General features: G+C 39.8%; 1 protein-coding gene across 2 annotated transcripts in view; it reads left to right on the forward strand.

The window, feature by feature from the left end:
- The window catches only part of VWA8 (von Willebrand factor A domain containing 8), a 392,083-nt gene that overhangs the window by 91,458 nt on the left and 277,191 nt on the right, over positions 1-23,434 (forward strand). For both annotated transcript variants that reach the window (XM_047755719.1, XM_047755720.1), the window contains one exon: positions 22,689-22,849. In XM_047755719.1, the coding sequence (XP_047611675.1) occupies positions 22,689-22,849 (161 nt within the window). The remainder of the gene's footprint in view (positions 1-22,688; positions 22,850-23,434) is intronic.

Here is a 23,434-nt window from a genome sequence, read left to right on the forward strand (position 1 = left end):
ATCTGAGCCATGTCTGTGACCTACACCACAGTGCACGGCAACTGGATCCTTAACCCACTGAGCAAGGCCAGGGATCAAACCCGCATCCTCATGGACACTATATCCCATTCTTAACCATTGAGCCACAGTGGGCACTCCCGAGAATGTTATCTTGATGTGTGGAAGAATCAGTTTCAGAGGCTGAGATCAGGTTTTCTTATATATTTTTGGAGAGTGACAATAAGCTCACAAAAATTTTATTTCAATTTTTTAAAAATTTTTACTTTCCCGTTCAGTTTGTGATTGATAGATAAATAAGTGTAGGAAAATTATATCATTAAATTGATGGCAGACCATTTTATTACCTGTTATTCTTCTGAGATAGTCTCTTCAAGTTTCTGCCACAGGATAAGCTCATTTAGACATATTTTATTAATCTTCTGTCTGGAGTTCCTGCCGTGGCTCAGTGGTTAACGAATCCGACTAGGAACCATGAGGTTGCGGGTTCAGTCCCTGCCCTTGCTCAGTGTGTTAAGGAGCCGGCATTGCCGTGAGCTGTGGTGTAGGTCTCAGATGTGGCTCGGATCTGGTGTTGCTGTGGCTGTGGTATAGGCCGGCAGCTACAGCTCCGATTGGATCCCTAGCCTGGGAACCTCCATATGCCGTGGGAGCAGCCCTTGAAAAGGCAAAAAAGACCAAACAAACAAACAAAAAACTTCTATCTGAAAAAGATGAGTGATGATGATCAAAAGGCACTTAAATTTCCAATAAGAATATTTTGTCCATCTTCAGCATGTTCACTGTCTACCTTATAGATTCCTGCAAGGACTGGAATGCTGGTTTAGAGATAAACTAATCACACATTTTGAAAGCCCCTTTTCCAGTTGCTTTTCTGCTCATTAATCTTTAGAGAAATGTCTGGGAGAAAAAATGGAAGGGTAGACTTCAGAAAGGGCTATTAGGGGAATATAGTGGTAACATGTTTTGTAGGTTAGTTTGTTTCTCTCTCTCTCCATATGGCTTCTTTCTATGGACTGGATCATGGAAAATATGAGGCACTGTAGTGGCTTCTGCAGATTTTGTGAACTGCTTTTTTTTCATTAGTTGATTTTTTGGGGAGTGAGACCCTTTAAAGTTTTATTGCAAAATAGTGGATTTACAAGGTCGTGCTACTTTCTGCTGTACAACAAAGTGATTTTACATGTACACACATCCATTTCTTTTTTTTTTTTGATTTTTTAAAATTACTCAATGAATTTATCACATCTGTAGTTGTATAATGATCATCACAATCCAATTTCACAGGATTTCCATCATTTCTAAACTGTTAATCGGTTAGTTTTCATGATAGATACCAAGCTCTTGAGTTTAAATATCAGACTCTTTTTGCTTACAATCTTATATTTATTAGAAGAGCTCATTAATTTCTTTGGGATAGAGAAATTTACCAGAATTGAAGAATGGATTCAGGCTTACAATAATATAGTCCATATTAATGAAAAATTTAAAGAGGTTTGACCCAACATAGCGAATTTAGTGGGAATAAGTAACCCAACATCTGTTTTCCTCGAAGATGTGGAGATTTCCCTGGTTCTTGTACATGTATAAAGCTACACTTAATTTGTGGGTTTTGCCTTATTTTTGGACTTGACTATTTTTAGAACTGGATTTCATAATGCAGAAAAGGAAAAACAGAGCCTTAGCCCAGATTTGTGGCAGTACATAAAATAAGTTTTATAATAGGTTATAAAAATCTTAAATCATTTGGCTCAAGTGTTAGGTCAGATTCTTTTAACTGGTTATTCTTTTTTTAGTGTTGAAGCCGGTGATTTCATGGTATTGAAGAAATACAAGTTATTATTCTTTTCCTTCACAACCAGATAAGGGCATATTTCCAGATTTCTTTTCATGCCATCTTAAACAACACCAGATCCGAGATCTCTTTCTTCTGTTTAAGTACTAGTTGGATTCAAAACCAAGTCAATTCCTATCAAAATTTAAGGTCAAATAAGTTTAAGAGATTTACAGTTTTTTTGGTTTGTTTTTGTTTTTGTTTTTAATTTCTATGGCCACACCTGTGGCATATGGAAGTTCCCAGGCTAGGGGTCAAGTTGGAGCTGCATCTGCCGACCCATGCTGTAGCCACGGCAACACCTGTCCTGAGCTACATCTTCAGCTTACACTGTAGCTTGTGGCAATGCCAGCTCCTTAACCCACTGAGCGAGGCCAGGGATCGAACCTGCATCCTCATGGACATCCTGTCGGGTTCTTAACCCACTCAGCCACAGCGGGAACGCCAGAGACTTAGAAATAAATATAATTGCCTTTTAAAACATGGTGAAGTCCTAGGATCATTTTTGACCCCTTAAGCTAAGTTTTTCTTCCTATAGCTAAATTCATACCAAATCCTTTCCTTCATTTTCCATCTAATCTACAATCCCTCCTTCCTGTTTATTCAGACACAGTGAAAATAGTTTTACTTCTTTTATTTTCATTTATTTTCTCTATCCGAGGTTTTGGATTTATTTACTGGCTTCTTGTCATTGCCTTGAATTTGCACATTTTTCATGAAGGTTTTAAGAATTTGTATTCTTTTAAGTGGTTTATAGTCAACCTTGGAGGGTGACTTTCTACATGATTCTCTAAATCATTTTGAGTTCTTGATATTTTCCTACAATCTGTTATATTTTCTGTCTTTTTGGTATTTTTTCTTGTCCTACAAAGAATAACCTCCCTAAGGCTATCTAAGAATTTATTTACCTCAATTCCTTCAAATTTTGTTTATTATAATATTTATTTTCAAAAAACAAGGGATGTCATCATGCAATTCCATATTCTATGAATTTTGAAATGGAAATTATTAAACTAAGGGCAGTTGTCTTTTCATAGAGCTCTTATTCTTTTTTTAATAGTTGCGTATTATTCCATTATATGGATATACCAGAGTTTATTCATCCAGTCTTTTATATATGGACAATTGGGTTGTTTCCAATATTTTGTAATTACAAACAAGTTGCAATGAATAATGTGCTTATGTATTTTCATATTTTTAGAAGTGTATCTTCCTGATTGATTCCTGAAAGTTGAATTAAGTCCATAGGTAAATATATGTGTAGTTTAGTTAGGTACTGCCAAATTTTCCCCTGTAAGGATTATGCTATTTTGCATTCCCACCAACACTGCCAACAGCGAGGGCAGCGAAGCTCTTTAATGTTTGCCTATTTGATAGTTAGAAATGGTATCTAAGGAGTAGTTTTAATTTGCATTTTTTATATGACGAGAGAAATTGAAAATTTTTCCTATCTTTAAGGGCCACGGGCATAGCTTTCCTTAGTAAACGATCTGTTAATTTCTTTTGCCCATTTTTCTGCTAAATTTTTGGTCCTTTTCCCCCTCAATTTTTAAGTTCTAATATTAGGCATAGTTACCGTTTATCTGTTATATATGCTGCATATGTTTTTCTCCCAGTTTGTCAGTTGTGCTTTTTTTTTTGTCTTTTGTCTTTTTAGGGCTGCACCTGTGGCATATGGAGGTTCCCAGGCTAGGGGTTGAATCAGAGCTGTAGCTGCTGGCCTGCGCTAGAGCCACAGCAATGCCAGATCTGAGCCGGATCTGCGGACCTACACCACAGCTCAGGGCAACACTGGATCCTTAACCCACTGAGCGAGGCCAAGAATCGAACCCACAACCTCATGGTTCCTAGTCAGATTCGTTTCTGCTCTGCTACAAAGGGAACTCCAGTTGTGCTTTGATTTTAGCTATGGGTAAGTTAGTTTTAGCCTTGCAAATAAAAAAAAAAGGAGTTCCCGTCGTGGCGCAGTGGTTAACGAATCCAACTAGGAACCATGAGGTTGCGGGTTCGGTCCCTGGCCTTGCTCAGTGGGTTAAGGATCCGGTGTTGCCGTGAGCTGTGGTGTAGGTTGCAGATGCAGCTCGGATCCCATGTTGCTGTGGCTCTGGCGTAGGCCGGTGGCTACAACCTCCGATTGGACCCCTAGCCTGGGAACCTCCATATGCTGTGGGAGTGGCCCAAGAAATGGCAAAAAGACAAAAAAAAAAAAAGTGACACATGATGAGGCTCACTCTGAGATAAGAGGGACGTGCATTGAGGCTGTAAAAGTACCATCTGTTTTTATTTGGAAGGCTCTCCTTCAGCACTGGCTTGCTTTGCTTTAGAACGCTAGTGTTTTGTCATATCACAGTTTGTTTTTCAGTATTGGTCTGTTTTTCTACTTGCTAGCTTTTTGAACCAACGTAATAGAACGGAGGAATGGAGGAGTTTCCAAAAATCAATGATTATTTTCCGCTGCTAGATGTCCATCTCAACTGTCGATTATTGTTACCATTGAAACTTTAGGCAGCGTATCTCAGGTTCTCATTTTGACAGAGACGTCATCTCAAAAGCCGAGTGTAATGCCACTTGTAGTATGTTAGGTTAAGCTGGCAACTACAACTACTTGGAGTGTTTATATGATAAGACATAGGACAAAGTATTGAAAAGGCAGGCTATTTGCTGGTTTACTTGATAACCTTTTAAACTTCTATAGTCTAAAAATGCAAAGAGTATCTTAAAGCTTAACTGTGCAGTTTGTTATAAAGGTTCATCTTGTTGCAGTTGCATAAATTTGCTGTTTAAAAAGAAATAAGTCTTACATTGGCTTTTTGAAATAAAAGTGTCCGAATATGACATTCAAGTCTTTCATAACTTTGAAAGTATGTACTGAACTCCTTATTTAATAGAAAGTGTACATTTTAAGCAATAGACAACATCGTTTGTGTTATCTTAACAAATTTAGTTATCATGAGGTATTTATTAGATTTATAAAAACGCACCAGGAGGCCTTTGGGCATGTGTATAAAAATAAACATTACAGTAAAACCAAATCCACTAGCCCCAGGAAGAAAACAAAAGTAACCAAGGAATCCTACCAAATAAGGAATTCTAGCCTGAAAGGTATTTCATTTACCATCCTTGGTGATCCAGAAACATAGGATCCATAAACTTGAAGAGGGAAAGCCTCGCAAATTTGAGGATTCTCTGTGGAATAGGTCCACACTTAAGGACACCATGTGATGAAGTCTCAGATCTGTTGGTAAGAACACGTTGTTATGCGTGACTATCTCCATTAGTTAGGGCTTTTGTTTTGGATGCACTTTACAGTAATTTTGATTAAAGGTCTTAAGACAATCAATTAAGGGTCCTCAGGATTTTATTTTTTTTTAATTTTTTAAATTTCTTTGTCTTTTTGCCTTTTCTAGGGTTGCTTCCTGCGGCACATGGAGGTTCCCAAGCTAGAGGTCGAATCAGAGCTGTAGCCTCTGGCCTACACCAGAGCCACAGACACGCCAGATCTGAGCCGAATCTGCAACCTACACCACAGCTCAGGACAATGCTGGATCCTTAACCCATGGAGCGAGGCCAGGGATCAAACCCACAACCTCATGGTTCCTAGTCAGATACATTTCCGCTGTGCTACGACGGGAACTCCAAGAAAGATTTTTTTGACAGGGCTCAACTAGTGCCTCTGGGAACTGAGGTGAAGTAGCTTGGGACTTCAGCTGGTAAAAGCTTCGAAAATCCCGATTTTACACTCTATTGACAACTGTTAAGAGATTAACAACCTTGCCTGACCAGCCCCTCGGATGCTCCCTTCTCACTCCCTATGGTTCCCTTAAGCTCTCCCAGATTCAGGGAGGTGCTGGCCCCCAGCTTCCCTGCAGGTGAGCAGTGATGCCCATTAGCCCTCACATAGGCAGGAAAGTGGGCAGGGTGGGACGGCTGTCCTGCTACCTCCAGCAGCCTGTTTCTTTAATCTTTGCAAACCTTTTCCCATGCTGCTTCAGGCAGGAGACTCCGCATTTATCCTTAATGATGCTTCCGAATCCATCAGCTCTTCCCTACCTCCCACCTAGTGAAAGGTGTTTGCTGCACAGCATCCCGCATGGGGGAGCAATTCAGAGACAGCAGCTTTAATTTTGTGAGGAAGGCTCCAAAAAGGACACATTAAGCCAATCAAAAGAGTCGTCCATGGAGTTCCTGTCATGGCGCAGTGGTTAACGCATCTGACTAGGAACCATGAGGTTGTGGGTTCGATCCCTGGCCTTGCTCAGTGGGTTAAGGAGCCGGCGTTGCCATGAGCTGTGGTGTAGGTCGCACACACGGCTCACATTCCTTGTTGCTGTGGCTGTGGCGCAGGCCGGTGGTTACGGCTCCAATTAGACCCCTAGCCTGGGAACCTCCATATGCCGAGGGAAGTGGCCTAGAAAAGGCAAAAAGACAAAAAAAAAAAAAAAGTCCTCCAGTATTGCACTCATGGCACACTTCTTAGTTGTCTCACCATCACCCTCCCGCCCACAACCAATTATCAGTCCATCATCATTTGCTTTTTGCAATATCTACTATGGCTGTGGACATCTCCAGAAGCAGTAACCTACCATCCTTGCACCTACTGTGAAGGATTTGGTGGAAAATGCATTTGGCATATGAAATTTTACTTTATAGTGGTTTTGAGAACACATCAGTAATGTCAATTGAACATTAACAGACTCTTCTTTCTTACACGTAAGAGCTCACTGTCTCTGGGGATAATATCGAAGTTCTACTCTTTCAGGAAATTTCGATTATATAATACAGAGGTATCAACTATAGTTCACGTTTTTATATCTTCAGATCTTAATTTATCTTATACCTCAAAGTGTGTACTCTTTTACCAACCTTTTCATACTTTCCCCACCTACCAGTCTCCGACAACCCCATTTCTGCTCTCTAAGAGTTTGACTTTTTAGTTTTGGATGTCACTTACAAGTGATACCATGCCATATTTGGCTTTGTCTGTCTGGCTTATTTCACTTAGCATAATGTTCTCAAGATTGGGAGTTCCCATCGTGGCTGAACAGTTAACCAACCCACCTAGGATCCATGAGGACTTGGGTTTGATCCCTGGCCTCGCTCAGTGGGTTAAAGATCTGGCGTTGCCATGAGCTGTGGCGTAGGTTGCAGACGCGGCTCAGAACCCAGCAGCCACAGCTCTGATTTGATCCCTAGCGTGGGAACCTCCATATGCTGCGCGGGTACAGCCCTAAAAAGACAGAAAAAAAAATAATTTTCTCAAGATCCATCCATGTTGTCACAATTGGCAAGACTTCCTTCCTTTTCATGGCTGAATAATATTCTCTCTCTCTCTTTCTCTGTGCATCAGTCACAATTTCTTTATACATTCATTTATCAGTGACACATAGGTCGTTTCCATATCTTGGCTATTGTGAATAATGCTGCAGTGAACATGGGAGTGCAGATATCTCAACATTCTGCTTTTGTTTTCTGTACCTAGAAGTGGGATTACTGGATTATATGATAGTCTATTTTTTTAATTTGTTTTTTAATTTTTAATTTTTTTATTACTCGGTGAATTTTATTACATTTAGAGTTGTACATTGATCATCACAACCCAATTTTATAGCATTTCCATCCCCAAGATGGTAGTCTGTTGTTTTTTTTTTCCTGCTATACAGCATTGGGACCAAGTCACACATACATGTACACATATTTTTTCCTCCCATTATTGTGTTGCAGTGGACGTATCTAGACATAGTTCTCAAAGCTACACAGCAGGATCTCATTGTAAATCCATTCCAAGAGCAATACTTTGCATCTGTTAACCCCAAGCTCCTGATCCACCCCACTCCCTCCCTCTCCCCCCAGGCATCCACAAGTCTATTCTCCAAGTCCATGATTTTCTTTTCTGTGGAATGTTCATTTGTGCTAGATATTAGATTCCAGTTATAAGTGATATTATATGGTATTTGTCGTTCTCTTTCTGACTGATTTCACTCAGTGTGAGAGTCTCTAGTTCCATCCATGTTGCTGCAAATGGCATTATGTCATTTTTTTTTATGGCTGAGTAGTATTCCATTGTGTATATATACCACATCTTCCTAATCCAATTGTCTGTGATGGACATTTGGATTGTTTCCATATCTTGGCTATTGTGAATAGAGCTGCAATGAGCATGCGTGTGCATGTGTCTTTTTTAAGGAAAGTTTTGTCTGGATATATGCCCAAGAGTGGGATTGCTAGGTCATATGGTAGTTCTATGTATAGATTTCTAAGGTACCTCCATATTGTTCTCCATAGTGGCTGTGCCAGCTTACATTCCCACCATCAGTGCAAGAAGTTTCCCTTTTCTCCACAACCCCTCCAGCACTTGTTATCTGTGGACTTATTAATGATGGCCATTCTTACTGGTGGGAGGTGGTATCTCATGGTAGTTTTGATTTGCATTTCTCTAATAATCAGGGATGTTGAGCATTTTTTCATGTGCTTGTTGGCCATCTGTATATCTTCCTTGGAGAATGGTCTATTCAGGTCTTTTGCCCATTTTTCCACTGGCTTTTTTGTTGTTGAGTTGTATAAATTGCTTGTATATCCTAGAGATTAAGCCCTTGTCCGTTGCATCATTTGAAACTATTTTCTCCCATTGTGTAAGTTATCTTTTTGTTTTCTTTTTGGTTTCCTTTGCTGTGCAAAAGCTTGTCATTTTGATTAGGTCCCATTGGTTTATTTTTGCTTTTATTTCTGTTGCTTTGGGGGACTGACCTGAGAAAATATTCATGAGTATGATGTCAGAGAATATTTTGCCTGTGTTCTCTTCCAGGAGTTGGACAGTGTCTTGTCTTATATTTAAGTCTTTCAGCCATTTTGAGTTTATTTTCATGCATGGTGTGAGGGTGTGTTCTAGTTTCATTGCTTTGCCTGCAGCTGCCCAGGTTTCCCAGCAATTCTTGCTGAAAAGACTTTCTTTTTCCCATTTTAAGTTCTTGCCTCCTTTGTCAAAGATTAATTGACTGTGGGTGGGTAGTCTATTTTTAATTTGTTAAGACATCTCCATAGTGTTCTCCATAGAGGCTGCACCAATTTACATGCCCACTGACAGTGCGCAATGGCTCCCTTTTCTCCACATCCTCACCAACATTTGTTATCTCTTGCCTTTTTGGTAATAGCCATTCTAAAGGTGAGGTGATATCTCATTGTGGTTTTGATTTGTATTTCCTTGATGACGAGTGATGTTGAAACCTTTTCACACAGCTGTCTATATCTTTTTTGGAAAAATAGTTATTCAATTCTTCTGCCCATTTTTTATTCAGATTTTTTTTTTTGCTATTGAGTTATATGAGTTCTTTATATATTTTAGATGTTATCCTTTGTCAGATATATGATTTTCAAATACCTTTTTCTGCTCAGTAGGTTGCCTTTTCATTGTGTTGGTCGTTTCTTTGCTGTGCAGAAACCTTTTCTTTTTAGTTTGATGTTGTCTTACTTGTTTATTTTGGCTTTTGTTGCTTTTGCTTTCAGTGTCAAATCCAAAAATTATTGCCAAGACCAATCAATGTCAAGAAGCTCACCACCTATATTTTCTTCTAGGAGTTTTATGGTTTCAGGTCTTAACATTCAATTTTTAAATCCATCTTAAGGTAATTTTTGTGTATGGTGTAACTTAGAAGGTCCAGTTTCATTCTTTTGCATGTACCTATATAGTTATACTGATACCTTTTATTAACAACATTATTGAGTATATATTCTTTGCTTCTTTGTCATAAACTTGTTCACCATATATGTATGGGTTTGTTTCTGGGGTCTTTGTTCTGTCCCATTGATCTATGCTGTGTCTGTTTTTATGCTAATACCATACAGTTTGGTTTAGTATAATTTTATAATATAGTTTTAAACCAGGAAGTATGATGTTTCCAACTTGGTTCTTTATCAAGGAAGCTTTAACTATACAGGGTCTTTTATGGTTCCATGCAAATTTTAGAATTGTTTATTTGATTTCTGTGAAAAAGAGCCATTGGAATTTTGATAGAAATTGCATTGAGTTGGTAGATTTCTTTGGATAGTATGGACATTTTAACTATATTCTTGTAATCTTTGGATGTGGGATATCTTTTTGTTTTGTTTTGTTTTGTATTTTTAGGGCCTCACCTGTGGCACATGGATATTCCCAGGCTAGGGGTCAAATTGAAGCTGTAGCCACTGGCCTGTACCACAGCCATAGCAACACTAGATCTGAGCCACATCTGCAACCTATACCACAGCTCACAACAATGCCAGATCCTTAACCCACCAAGTGAGGCCAGGGATCGAACCTGCATCCTCATGGATATTAGATTCATTTCTGCTGAGCTGCAATGGGAACTCCCTGGGATATATTTATGTCTTTAATTTCTTTCATATATTTTTTTAGTTATGTTGGTTGAACATTTATAGATATTTATTTTTAAACATTTCTTTTTACAATGATATTTCATTTCTATTCTCTTCTGTAGGTATGAAACATTTGTTGATACTTAATTAGAACATTAGTGATCTTTTAAGAATGGAAATCAGATCGTGCCATTTCTCTGCTTAGATCTGTCAATGGCTTTCCATCACACTTAGAATAAGATAAGAACCCTTAGTCTTGACTTATGAGCCCACCCCCATCAATGCTTTCCAACCTTGGCTGCCTGTTAAAAGCACCCAAGGAGCTCTGAAAATTTTCCAGTGTCCAGGTCCCACCTTTAGAGAGTCTGATGTAACTGGTTTGAGGTGGGACCTGGGCTTCAGGAATTTTACAAAAGCTATTCAGTAATTCTAACAGGAAGCCAAAGTTGAGAGCCACTGCCCTAAGTCATCTGACCCATGCCTGCCTCTCTAGCCATCTCTTTCCTGGCCGGACCCTCTGCTGGTTATCTTTCAGTCTCATTGGCTACTTTCAGTCCCATAAATCTGTCTGGCTTCTTTCTGCTTTAGGGCCTTTGCACAGAATTTTGCTTCAGCCTGGAATCTCTTCCCCTGATCCTCATTTGGCCTTTTGTCATTCAAATTGCAAGTTGAATATTCATGCAGAAAACATCCTTGACCCATGGAGCCAATTGCTTGTACATTACCCAGTATTTTCTGTATAGCACTGACTATTATGTGGTATTTTTGTATGAGTCTGAGTCTCCTTCCTCCCTTCCTTTCTTCTTATCCTCTGTTGCCTTTCCTTTGTCTATGTTTGTTCTCTCTCCCACACTGGAATGTAAGGTCCACGTTTATTTTTCAGTGCTGTGTCCTTAGCACCTGGAACAGTGGCTTGTGTGTAGAAGGCAGTTCAAATATGAAGGAGTAGATAAATAAATTTTGAAAAATTTGCATTATTTGAACAGGACCAGCTCAAATCTGACCTTTGTCAACTTATCCTTACTAATTTTTATTTGTTTCAGTGTTACCTTTTCTTTAAATTCTAAGACAAGTATTTCTTGTCATATAGAATGGTAATTACACTTCTGCTAGTGTTCTGAACTGTTAGAATTATTATTAAATTTAGATTGTAATGTATTAGGATTCTGCTTCTTCAATTGACTCAGATTCAGATAATGCCAGACATTATCTCATTTAATTCTAAAGATACTTTACTCCCTTTCCCCATTTATCATATTATAAGTCCCAGAATTGGGATTGAAACTCAGCTTTCCTCAAACTGTACCCATCCTTTCAACTGTGCTTTCTTTTCTCTCTCTCTCTCTCTTTTTTTTTTTGTCTTTTTGTGTTTTTAGAGCAGCACCTGTGGCATATGGAGGTGCCCAGGCTAGGGGTTGAATCAAAGCTGTCACTGCCAGCCTATGCCACAGCCGTAGCAACACAAGATCCGAGCTGAGTCTGTGACCTACACCGCAGCTCGTGGCAATGCTGGATCCTTAACCCACTGAGTGAGGCCAGGGATCGAACCCGCAACCTCATGGTTCCTAGTCGGATTTGGTAACCACTGAGCCACGACGGGAACTCCTCAACTGTGCTACTTTCCAGGTTGGCCGACTAGAAGGGACTTGAGTGTTGTTGAGGGAAAACAAATGCCATAACGATTCCCTGTGTCTTTACTGAATACGGAATAGATTATTAACACTTAACTACAGCTTTGATTTTATACCTTATTTGTTTCTAATTATTATATGGCAAATATTATTACATATATTAAAACTAGAATCAATGGCTCCTTTCCCACCTGTTCTCCTAACAGAGTCAAATGTCTGTGTGATACAATGCAGCAAAGTCTGCAGTACCATTTGATTAAAAAAATGTGGTTCTGGAGTTCCCGTTGTGGCTCAGTGGTTAACGAATCCGACTAGGAACCATGAGGTTTTAGGTTCAATCCCTGACTTTGCTTAGTGGGTTAAGGATCCGGCGTTGCCGTGAGCTGTGGTGTAGGTTGAGGACTCGGCTCAGACCTGGTGTTGCTGTGGCTCTGGCGTAGGCCGGTGGCTGTAGCTCCAATTGGACCCCTCGCCTGGGAACCTCCACATGCTGTGGGTGCAGCCCTAGAAAAGACAAAAAAAAAAAAATATATATATATATATATATATGGTTCTTTTGTTTGTATGTCTTGGGATTTTACTCTATAAATTATCTTTTTTTTTGCCTTTTTAAAACATTCTTACCCTCTTTTACTTAATTATCTGTGAGCATTTCTAAATACACTTTTGTTAAGTTGGCTTACTTTTAAAATATTATTATTCTTGGGTCATGGTTTTGGTTGTGGACAATAGAATCCATTCTAGCTGTCTAAAACTGAGAGGGATTTATTTCAGAGATTGGATAGCTTACAGAATTTCTGGGAGAGATAGGGAACAGTGTTTAGATTTTGCCCAGTTAAGAATGACAGAGTGGGGGGAGTCCCCATTGTGGCGCAGTGGAAATGGATCCGACTAGTATCCATGAGAATGTGGGTCCCATCCCTGGTCTCACTCAGTGGGTTGGGGATCTGGTGTTGCCATGAGCTGTGGTGTAGGTTGCAGATGTGGCTGGGATCCAGCGTTGCTATGGCTGTGGTGTAGGCCGGTAGCTTCAATTCTACCCTTTGCCTAGGAACTTCCATATACGGGGGGTGTGGCCCTAAAAAGAAAAAAAGAAAAAAAAGGGAATGACAGAGCGCAGAGAATGTTAGGCATAGCTGTTCTAGAGGAGTGGGTTTCCTTAGGCTGGATGCCTCTTGGCTCTCACTGCTCACCGCCAGTTTTTGCAGTTCCCAGTTTTGCATGTGCTTGGTAGAACCTGGGTCATTGTACACAACCCTAGCTGCACAGGCACCTAAGAAATCATGTTTTTGGTTTCCTAGCGTCCGTACTGCAGCAAGGATAGTAGAAGGCCTTTTGATTGGGTATCTTCACTGAATGCTTTCCATGATTTATACCTCCACTGACCTTGACTTTACATCTTAACTGTGCAGCTTTATTAAGATGTCCTTTTTGTTGGGTCACTTGTGAGATGGTAGGCTTGACTTCTAGTTAGCTTTAATCGGACCAATTTTGTTCAATGTTCCTAGACTAAATCTTTAACCAGAGTAGATAATACTGAAATAGATCCGACTGGATATAGTGAAGAGAGCCCTGGGTGATTTGAAATCAACTTCTCATCAATAGCGGAGCAACTCAAAACCATGAAAGGCTTGTAATGTCATCATTGTATACATAGAGGAAACATTTATTGTGTGTGTGACAGGTTAAAAATAGCTCCTTAAAAGACGAACTTGAGGGAGAAGCATGGAAGAGTTTACAAATAATTTTACCATATATTTAAGACAGAGGCTGTTTTGTCTGAGATCAAACATCAATGACACAGGAATGTTGGCAACGTGCCTTCCGTTTTGTTCACTGAGCATGCTTAGACTATAAATAATGGCTTTATTTCTATTTTGGGACCCAAAAAAATTATTAACATTCTGTGTTTATGCAATATTTAAGCAGTACTCTGCCGCTAATAGTTATGGACATAATTAATGCCTTATTGCAAGTCGATGGCTTACATCAGTTAGTCTGGGTGCATTATTTTATTGCCTTCAATCCCAGATTTTCTTAGAACTTATACCACTGACAGGATATTTTCTGGTGGGTTACATTTTACTCAGATAAGCAAAACATTTTTGTCCTAGACCTGGAAACCCTCAAAATTCCAGCTCGTTTCTTTAAAACAAATTAATAGTACTTATTTATCCCCCTCAGAAAATTAAATACCCACTGTTTATGTTTTTATTTTTTTAGATGTTTGCATATTCTTTTTTTATTTTTTAAAGTTTTATTGAAAAATAACTCAGGTACAACGTTGTGTTCATTTCCGCTGTCCAACAAAGTGATTCAGTCACAAGTATACACACGTCCATTCTCTTTCATATTCTTTTCCCACAGAGATGATCACTGAGTCCTGAGTAGAGGTCTCTGTGCTATACAGCAGGTCCCTGATGGCCGATCATGCCATATACCACCTCAGTCCCAAACTTCCAGTCCATTTTTCATTCAGAAAGAAGAAAATCAGGAATAGTATCTACCTAGAGAGAGAATTCCTATTACCTACAGCTAAAGCACCTTCATCACAGTCTTTTATATATGTGTTGAAAAATATTTTTAAGCAGCAATAGAGAGTGGATGCTTCGGGGGGGGGCATTTCAGGGAACAGTAACATCATGGTCGGTATTTTTCGACTCCTGTCAAAGAAGTTGATTGAGAAAACCTTTGCGGAGGGTAGCCTGCAAGGTGTGCAGTTGGTACATTCCTGTATTAGCTCTACCATATGTACATGGATTGATTAATCTGGACCATCTCTTTCTCTATGGAATTTCTTTTACTGAATTTTTTTTTTGTCTTTTTGCCTTTTCTAGGGCCACTCTCCAGGCATATGGAGGTTCCCAGGCTAGAGGTCCAATCCGAGCTGTAGCCACCGGCCTACACCAGAGCCACAGCAACACGGGATCCGAGCCGAGTCTGCAACCTACACCACAGCTCACGGTAACGCTGGATCCTTAACCCACTGAGCAAGGCCAGGGACCAAACCTGCAACCTTATGGTTCCTAGTCGGATTCGTTAACCACTGCGCCACGACGGGAACTCCCTGTAACTTTTTTTTTAATGTCACATTTTGTGTGTGTGTTAGAAGTTCAAAGGATTACATTCTTCTTCTTTTTTTTTCGTCTTTTTTGTCTTTTTGCCTTTTTCTTGAGCCGCTCTCACGGCATATGGAGGTTCCCAGGCTAGGTGTCTAATAGGAGCTGCAGCTACTGGCCTACACCAGAGCCACAGCAACGCAGGATCCGAGCCCCGTCTGAGACCCACACCACACCTCGAGGCAATGCTGGATCCTTAACCCACTTAGCAAGACTGGGGTCGAACCCCGAAACCTCATGGTTCCTAGTCAGATTCGTTAAACACTGTGCCATGATGGGAACTCCAGATTCTTCTTGTAATATACATTCTGTGTATCATCTTTACCTTTCTTGGTTTCATTATTCCTTGTTTAGTTTTTTTATTTACTTATTTTAAATTTTATTATATGTATATACACACACACACAAATATATATATGTATATTTGCAAGCCAACTTCTGAAACTCAGTGTGGGTTCATAAACATGGTGGAAATGTGTATTTTTTTAATTTGGTTGAGGCCATACTCTGTATACACTTCAATATCCTACTTCTGCTGTAATCATTTAAACTTTCTCCCGGAAAAATTATATATGCTTTATAATATAAAATTTTACTCTCATATTCATATTTAAAGAAAGAGGTAGCTCAGATTTCTTTATTCATGATTTACTATAATTTTTGTAATATTATAAAAATTATTTAAATTTTTAATAATGTAATAAATTTAAAACAATGTTTATTAAAATTTTAATAATTATTTTACTATTTTAATAATTTTATAATATTAATTTACTATAATATTTTCTCTTTCTGAATGATTTTATACCTTGGAAAACAAAATCTAATCTTATTCTAGCCACTCAACACAGAACCACTTTTTGCCGTTATTTATCAAACTAATTCCTTATGTCCGGGTTTCTCAGTGGAATCTCCGAAAAATTAGTGTATACCATTCAAAGATCCTGAAAACATTTGAGGAATATAATTACATTAGGGTTCAAAAGTGTATTCTCTGATACATTTTGTGCAGTTATGCTGCTTCTCATTTTAATGGGACATTTGTACCTTTAGTAGGGTTTCTCTATTGCAAATCAAAAGAGCAAAATTCAAATGACATAGACTCTTAAGATGTATGTGGATATTTTCCAGGGATCTGAATGAGAAGGTGAGACGCTGAAGATTAGACAATGGTGGCTCTGAAGGAACTAGTTTTCGTGTCCTGTTATTTTTAAAATTTTAAGGAAACACAGAAAGAGGAAATGGTTCGGCCTCTGTGATATCATTAGTGCTATTTTTATTCTCTTAAGTTCAAAGGTTTCAAGGATAAGAGAAATATATGCAAAAGTGAGGACATCCATTTTTCTTGATTTTTATTAGTATGCTTTCAAAATGTTTGTAGGGAATAAACACATTAAAATTTGCATTTCCACTTGCTTTAGGGATGTGTGGGTAGGCAGAATTAATAAGGAAATAGTATATATATATTTGAAATATACTATACTTTTTATATACACAAACACATAACTCCATGTTAAATAAGGATATTAAAACAACTTCATGGTACTAAAACCTAAATATTCTATAGTCAGAAACACTTGAAAGAGCTGTTACTCTATTTTTAAAATTACCTTAATATTAAAGTCGTAGTACTGAACTTTTCAGACTGTGCTAAAAAAATTCTGTTAATTACGTTCGATTAGGTTCAGTTGTTCTGCGAAAGTTTAGTTTTACTTTGGTGTCCTTGCACTTGCATACAACGGAAAAGAACTTGCACACCAGTGGAAATGATTCTTACTATTACTAATCTGACAGAAAGGGGGGCAATTATCTTTCTAAGGAAAAGCTGGAATTTTCATCTTTTCTCCCAATAGGATCTTAATTATGAAAACCCACCACTTTCATTAAAGAGAATGCTGTTTTTTCCCCCTTAGGACAGTTTTTATTTTAATGCATGGATCTATTAGAAATGAAGAATGGCTCTTTTTAATGAGATCGTGTGCAGAGACTTGAGGTGATAAAACTGAACGGAGCTAGTCTTTTTTTCTAGTCTTTTCAGACATGCCAGCTGTTTTCTGTTTTCCACCCGTCTGAGGATTGAAAAAAAGAGAGAATATTTTTGTCTGTAGCTGTGCTTGGCATTAACAGCTTTGAACTCTTTTGATCTGTTACTGCTTGTTGTGTAGCAGCAAATAACCATTTCGGTTTACTTTAGTCAGTAAAAGGGAGTCTTCAACTGCTAGATTTGAAAAGAGGAGTTTCCGTTGTGGCTCAGTGGTTCACAATCTGACTAGGACCCATGGGGTTGGGGATCGATCCCTGGCCTTGCTCAGTGGGTTGAGGATTCGGCATTGCCGTGAGCTGTGGCGTAGGTCGCAGACATGGTGTGGATCCCGAGTTGCTGTGGCTGTGGCGTAGGCCAGTGGCTACAGCTCCGATTCAACCCCTAGCCTGGGAACCTCCATGTGCCATGGGAGCGGCCCTAGAAAAGGCAAAAAGGCAAAAAGACAAAAAGACAAAAAAAAAAAGGAGGAGCAGTATGTACTGGTTGTCTTTCTCATCATCTTTATTAGTAGATATTTACCTACTTGAATGAGGCAAGTGTTACAGACATTGTGTGAATTAACAAGATATGAATGTACTTTGGAATCATCTTTCACTACAAAATGAAGCAGTGCTTTTTTATATCTTGAACAGAATAGTGATTCAGGATGAGTTGGTATGAGGTTGAGGAATTTACTCTGCTGAAATTTTTTTTTAAGTGTTACCAACTGCTAGCTAGCTTCAGCTCCTTAGGCATCTGAACCTCTCTCACCAGAGTTATATTTCTCCTCTCCTCTTCCTGAGCCCACACACAAGACTCAAGAGCCGAGTTAAGTCAAGATACCATCTATTTGCAGTCTGAAGTTGAGATTTGCAAAATTAACACCCATCCATTTCTTTTAAAATGGTATCTGGGGAGTTCCTGTTGTGGTGCAGTGGAAACGAATCCGACTAGGAACCATGAGGTTGCAGGTTCAATCCCTGGCCTCGATCAGTGAGTTAAGGATCCTTGAGCTGTGGTGTAGGTCGCAGATGCGGCTCGGATCCCGAGTTGCTGTGGCTGTGGTGTAGGCCAGCGGCTACAGCTCCTGTTAGACCCCTAGCCTGGGAACCTCCATATGCAGCCGGTGCAGCCCTAGAAAAGGCAAAAAGACAAATTAGGAGGTTGGGATTGACATATACACGCTACCATATATGAAATAGTTGGGGCACAAGGACCACAGTATAGCACAGGACAATCTACTCAATACTGTGTAATAACTTATTTGGGAAAAGAATATGCAAAGGAATGGATATTCGTGTATGCATAACTGATTCACTTTGCTGTACGCCTGAAACTAACACAGCTTTGTAAATCAACTATACTCCAATAAGATTTATTTAAAAAAATATGGTAGGAGTTCCCCTCGTGGCTCGGGTTAACGAACCCAACCAGGATCCATGAGGATGTGGGTTCGAACCCTGGCCTCTTTCAGTGGGTCAAGGATCCAGCATTGCCGTGAGCTGTGGTGTAGGTCGCAGACGCAACTCAGATCTGGCATTGCTGTGGCTGTGGCTGTGGCGTAGGCCAGGAGCTGTAGCTCTGATTCGACCCCTAGCCTGACAACCTCCATATGCTGCCAGGTCGGCCCTAAAAAGCAGGTATCACTGGGATACCTTCTTCATGCCACCTCCTCTCTGAATACCAATACCAATTGAAAGTCCCAGTCTTTCCCTTTTTCCCTTCATTTTTTTTACCCTTTAATTTATATTATACTGTTATGCATTTTGTATGTCCTCCTGCAATCTCATAATTCCTATCAGAGTAAGGAACGAATATATATGAATGAGACAAAGTTTCACATTAAGTTATTGTCTCTTTTTCAAAGTAGCGCTTCCCACAGGGAGGCGTTTGAGACCTCTTCTGTGCAATGGTTAATAAAAAAATAAGTGCTAAGCCCCACTTTGGATGGACTGAACTCAAATCTTCAGGATAATAAGGCCTAAGCTTCTCTATTTTCCCAAAATTCCCCCAGCTGTTTCTGCCAAGTATCTTTGAACCACTGTACCAAAGCATGTTTTCTGTTTGTTTTATGCTCTAGGACAATATGCAATGTAACTCTGTAGTGACTATGTTTCTGGAATAATCAGTGCCAAGAGTTTTCTTGCAACATATCCGTTTTTATATTAACTTTTAAAAGGTTTATATATGTGTGTGCATCCATGTTTTATTTTTCATAATTCAGTTGTGCAAATGAACCAGCAACATTTATTTTGATTTGCCCTATTTTTCTTGCAAGAGTGATCCACTGTGCTGTTCTGTAGCATAGCCATGCCTGAAGAAGCTCATTCTCACCATAAACCATCTCAGGAAGCACTGATGATGGTGATCGGTTTAGTCTTCATTGTTGCACCCCGCTGTCGACAGCTTAGAATGGCCTAGAATTTAAATGTCATGGTTGAATTGCACAGAATTGAAAATGCATGGTTGAAAAATTAGATAAAATTAAAGAATTACGCCAAATTTTGATAATGTGTCAAAGTCAGGCCTTGAGAGGGCTATGGGGACTTACTGAGTTCTGTCAATGACAAAGCGAAATGAATCAATAGTCAATATAAGTAAAAAATGGAGACATTTCCTCGAGCCACCCTGAGGATTATAACCCAGGGCACAGTTTCTTAGAAAGCTCTGAAGCGAGGGTATAAGTGATTTTTGCCAAAGCGGGTACATGCAATCGAGCACACATCTCAGGAGAAGCCTGCTGCTAGTCATAAGGAACGGGCATCATAGTTGCTGCTTTTAGTGCTTTTACTATGGGAAGATGCAAGCATCCAGGTTCATAAAAAAAGTCCTGCTGAAAATATCTAACCATCTGAGGGCTGGTTCTGTCAGTTTTCCCAGAGTACAAAATGCCTCATTCTAATCTTCACCCTGAATTCCTTTCAGGGTGCATTGTAGACCAGTGACTGCAGTGGCTCAGGACGTGATTCTTGTAGAAGTGGAAGCAGGACGACATTCTTTATTGTATAATCCCTTTCCTTGTGGTCTTAATTGCAACCGTTTGGGAGGCATTTCGTGGCCAGTTTGCCCCACAGCAGTAGGAATGCACATTCTCAGGTCAGGCATGGATTTCATTGATAGGCCTTTCGATGTGCTGTTCCCGGACTTGGCTCTGTAACCAGTCGTCCAAAGCCTCTGGACCTCCTATCTTACTGGTCTGTTATAGTCTAGGAGATGGTTCCCTGTTGCTGCTGCTTCTCATAATTTAGAGCTGCACTATTAGCATCACTGATTTGTGTGTGTGTGTGTGTGTGTGTGTGTGTGTGTGTGTTTAGGGCCGCACCCATGGCATATGGAAGTTCCCAGGCTAGGGGTTGAATTGGAGCTGCAGCCGCCAGCCTACGCCAGAGCCACAGCAACGTCAGATCCGAGCTGTGTCTCTGATCTACACCACAGCTCAGGGCAATGCTGGATCCTTAACCCACTGAGCAAGGCCAGGGATCGAACCTGCATCCTCATGGATGCTAGTCAGATTTGTTTCTGCTGAGCCACAACAGGAACCCTTCTTCCCTTTTGGTCATAATTTCAACCAACGTTTGGGAGGCATTTTGTGGCCAGTTTGCCCCACAGCAGTAGGAATGCTCATTCTTAGGTCGGGCACGGATTTCACTGATAGGCCTCTCAATGTGCTCTTCCTGGACTTGGCTCTGTAACCAGTAGTCCAAAGCCTCTGGACTGCCTGTCTTACTGGCCTGTTATAGTCTAAGAATTGGTTCCCTGTTGCTGCTGCTTCTCATAATCTAGAGCTGCACTATTACCGTCGTTGATTTTATAGAATTATATCTTTGGTCGATTGTTTGACGGCACTTCATCATCATTAATTTTATCTGAGGCTCAGTCGCACATTTGGTAATGCAGCAAACAATAATCTTATAAAATAGGCAGAATGCAAGTAATACAGACAGTAACGTTAACAGGGTTATGAGTATTGAAGCTGAGACCGACCATTGGGTGTGGCCCACCACCTCCGCAGTCACCAGACCAGCCTATTCTGTACCAGTTGCTGTCTTTAAGGGAAAGATATTGGTACTGGGCATAAAGTCCACCAGAGATTGTCTGCATGTACAAGGCAGGAAGGGGGTCAGCTGACCCCTTACAGGGTTGAGGAAGGAAGGTTATCTTCGAAGAAGTTCCATGGCTGGTGCCAGGAGAAATGGATCTTTATGGTGGAGCAGGCATTTCTGCCACTGGGGAGGTCTGGTGAATGTATAAATCAGATCCCATGGCATGCTCAAGGGGAGGGAGGAGGCCCAAGTGGCCAAAGAAAAAAATTTATGTTTACACTTTTCTTCTCTTGTCTTAAAATGTGAATTTTTATTTCCTCAGTTTGAATAGTATTGTTTTTCAAGTGTCATTGTGATTCACTATAAACCTATTTACACTTCTTAAGTCAGAACTTTTTTTTAATTAAAAAATTTTTTTTCTATTGCTATTTCCCCCATACAATTTTTTTTTTTTGTCTACTGTACAGCATGGTCTTTTGATAGTGAGAAAATCACAATGAAGGAGACTTAACTTTGTAATCTTCATTTCAGTACAGATTTGTCACCATTGTGAATATAAGCAAATTCCTTCATTTTCTATCTTCTTAAAACTGGAGTTGAGTATCCAAGAGTTTACAGAAAACTTTAAATTTTTGGATAACATTGACTGTAAATGTTTAACTTTTGTTTGAATTTACCTGGCACAGAATTTATCGGAGTTCTGACAGCCAAAAAGAAACTATTATCTTCAACATTAACACATGTAGGAAAAAAAACTTATTTGTATTATATACACCCAATTTTTTTTTTTACAGAGGGTAGATGTTTACATGCAACTACCATGAATAGTTTGCTTAAACCTGTTACATCGTTTTAACACTAGCACATTGTGTACGCGCTTTAAAAAATTGCTCATAAGTGCTGTGCTATTGTTTGTCAATTCCTGTACCTCATCTGATGACTGTTCTCCTCAATTTCCTCCATTTTCAGCCTCCTTAAATATGAGTCACTGTGATGGTTTTTCAAGAGAACTGAACTGCAAGAAAACATACATCACTGATAAGCCTCCCCGCTCCGACTTCGTAGGGCCTTTAATTCTTAAAAAGGAATCTACACATTTGGGCCCTTTCAGGAATAAAGCTGATTGGGTTAAATTCCATTAATGTTGGCTGGAAATTACTGCCATCATCTGTGTGGATACCAAGTGAACATTTTAAAAGAAGGGGGAAAATGCTAAATAAAAAGGAGAAAAAGGAGTTCCTATTGTGGTTCAGCGAGTTAAGAACCCGACTAGCCTCCACGAGCATGCAGGTTTGATCTCTGACCTCACTTAGTGGGTTAAGGATCTGGCTTTGCCACCAGCTGCAGTGTGGGTTGTGGATGCGGTTCAGATCTAGCATTGCTGTGGCTGTGGCATAGGCTGGTGGCTGCAGCTCTGATTCATCCCCTAGCCTGGGAACTTCCATATGCCATGGGTGCAGCCCTTAAAAGGAAAAGTAAAAATAAGATAAAATAAAATAAAATAAATCACTGTATTACGTGGATTTGTGATAGGCAAAAAAACTCAAATGACCAAAAAAAGCTGCTGAAAGATGACTTTCCAGTTGTATGGAGTGTAATGTTTAGAGGTAACTCTGAGGCCAAATAAGTTGTCATCCATGTCTTGAAAATTAATTCTGCATTTTCTTTGGCGGGTATTGGGGATGGTTTCAGGATATGACAGCACGTGATCTGCTACAGCAGAGATACACGCTTCCCAGTGGAGACACTGCCTGGCGGTCCTCACCCCTTGTAAACGCTGCTCTGGAAGGCAAGCTGGTGCTCTTGGATGGCATTCACAGAGTCAACGCGGGTACACTCGCTGTATTACAAAGGTTCGTATGAGTCACACACAGAGCAACACACCAAGTAAACAGTGGATGGTGGAACTTGCTCAATTGTCTAATTTAAACTGGGTTACATAGTCCTTGAGGAATTATTAATTGTATATTCAAGGAGAAGAGCAGATGTTTTTACTGTTGTAAACACAGAAGAGTAAAACTTCAAATAATGAACATTTTGGGAAAAGCCACCGTTGGCAAAATTCTGTTAAGAGCTTAAAAACGAATTTTTTTTTTGTCTTTTTGCCATTTCTTGGGCTGCTCCCACAGCATATGGAGGTTCCCCGGCTAAGGGTCCAATTGGAGCCGCAGCCACCAGCTTACGCCAGAGCCACAGCAACGCGGGATCCGAGCCGCGTCTGTGACCTACACCACAACTCACGGCAATGCCGGATCCTTAACCCACTGAGCAAGGCCTGGGATCGAACCCACAACTTCATGGTTCCTAGTCGGATTCGTTAACCACTGCGCCACGACGGGAACTCCCCAAAATGAAAACTTTTAAGTAGTAATTTTGAAGGACTTTATATATGTGGATTGATACATGCAGTGTCACACACCCGACATTTTTAGATTGTC

This window comes from Phacochoerus africanus, chromosome 13 (genome assembly GCF_016906955.1).
Source record: "Phacochoerus africanus isolate WHEZ1 chromosome 13, ROS_Pafr_v1, whole genome shotgun sequence".
NCBI lineage: Eukaryota > Metazoa > Chordata > Mammalia > Artiodactyla > Suidae > Phacochoerus > Phacochoerus africanus.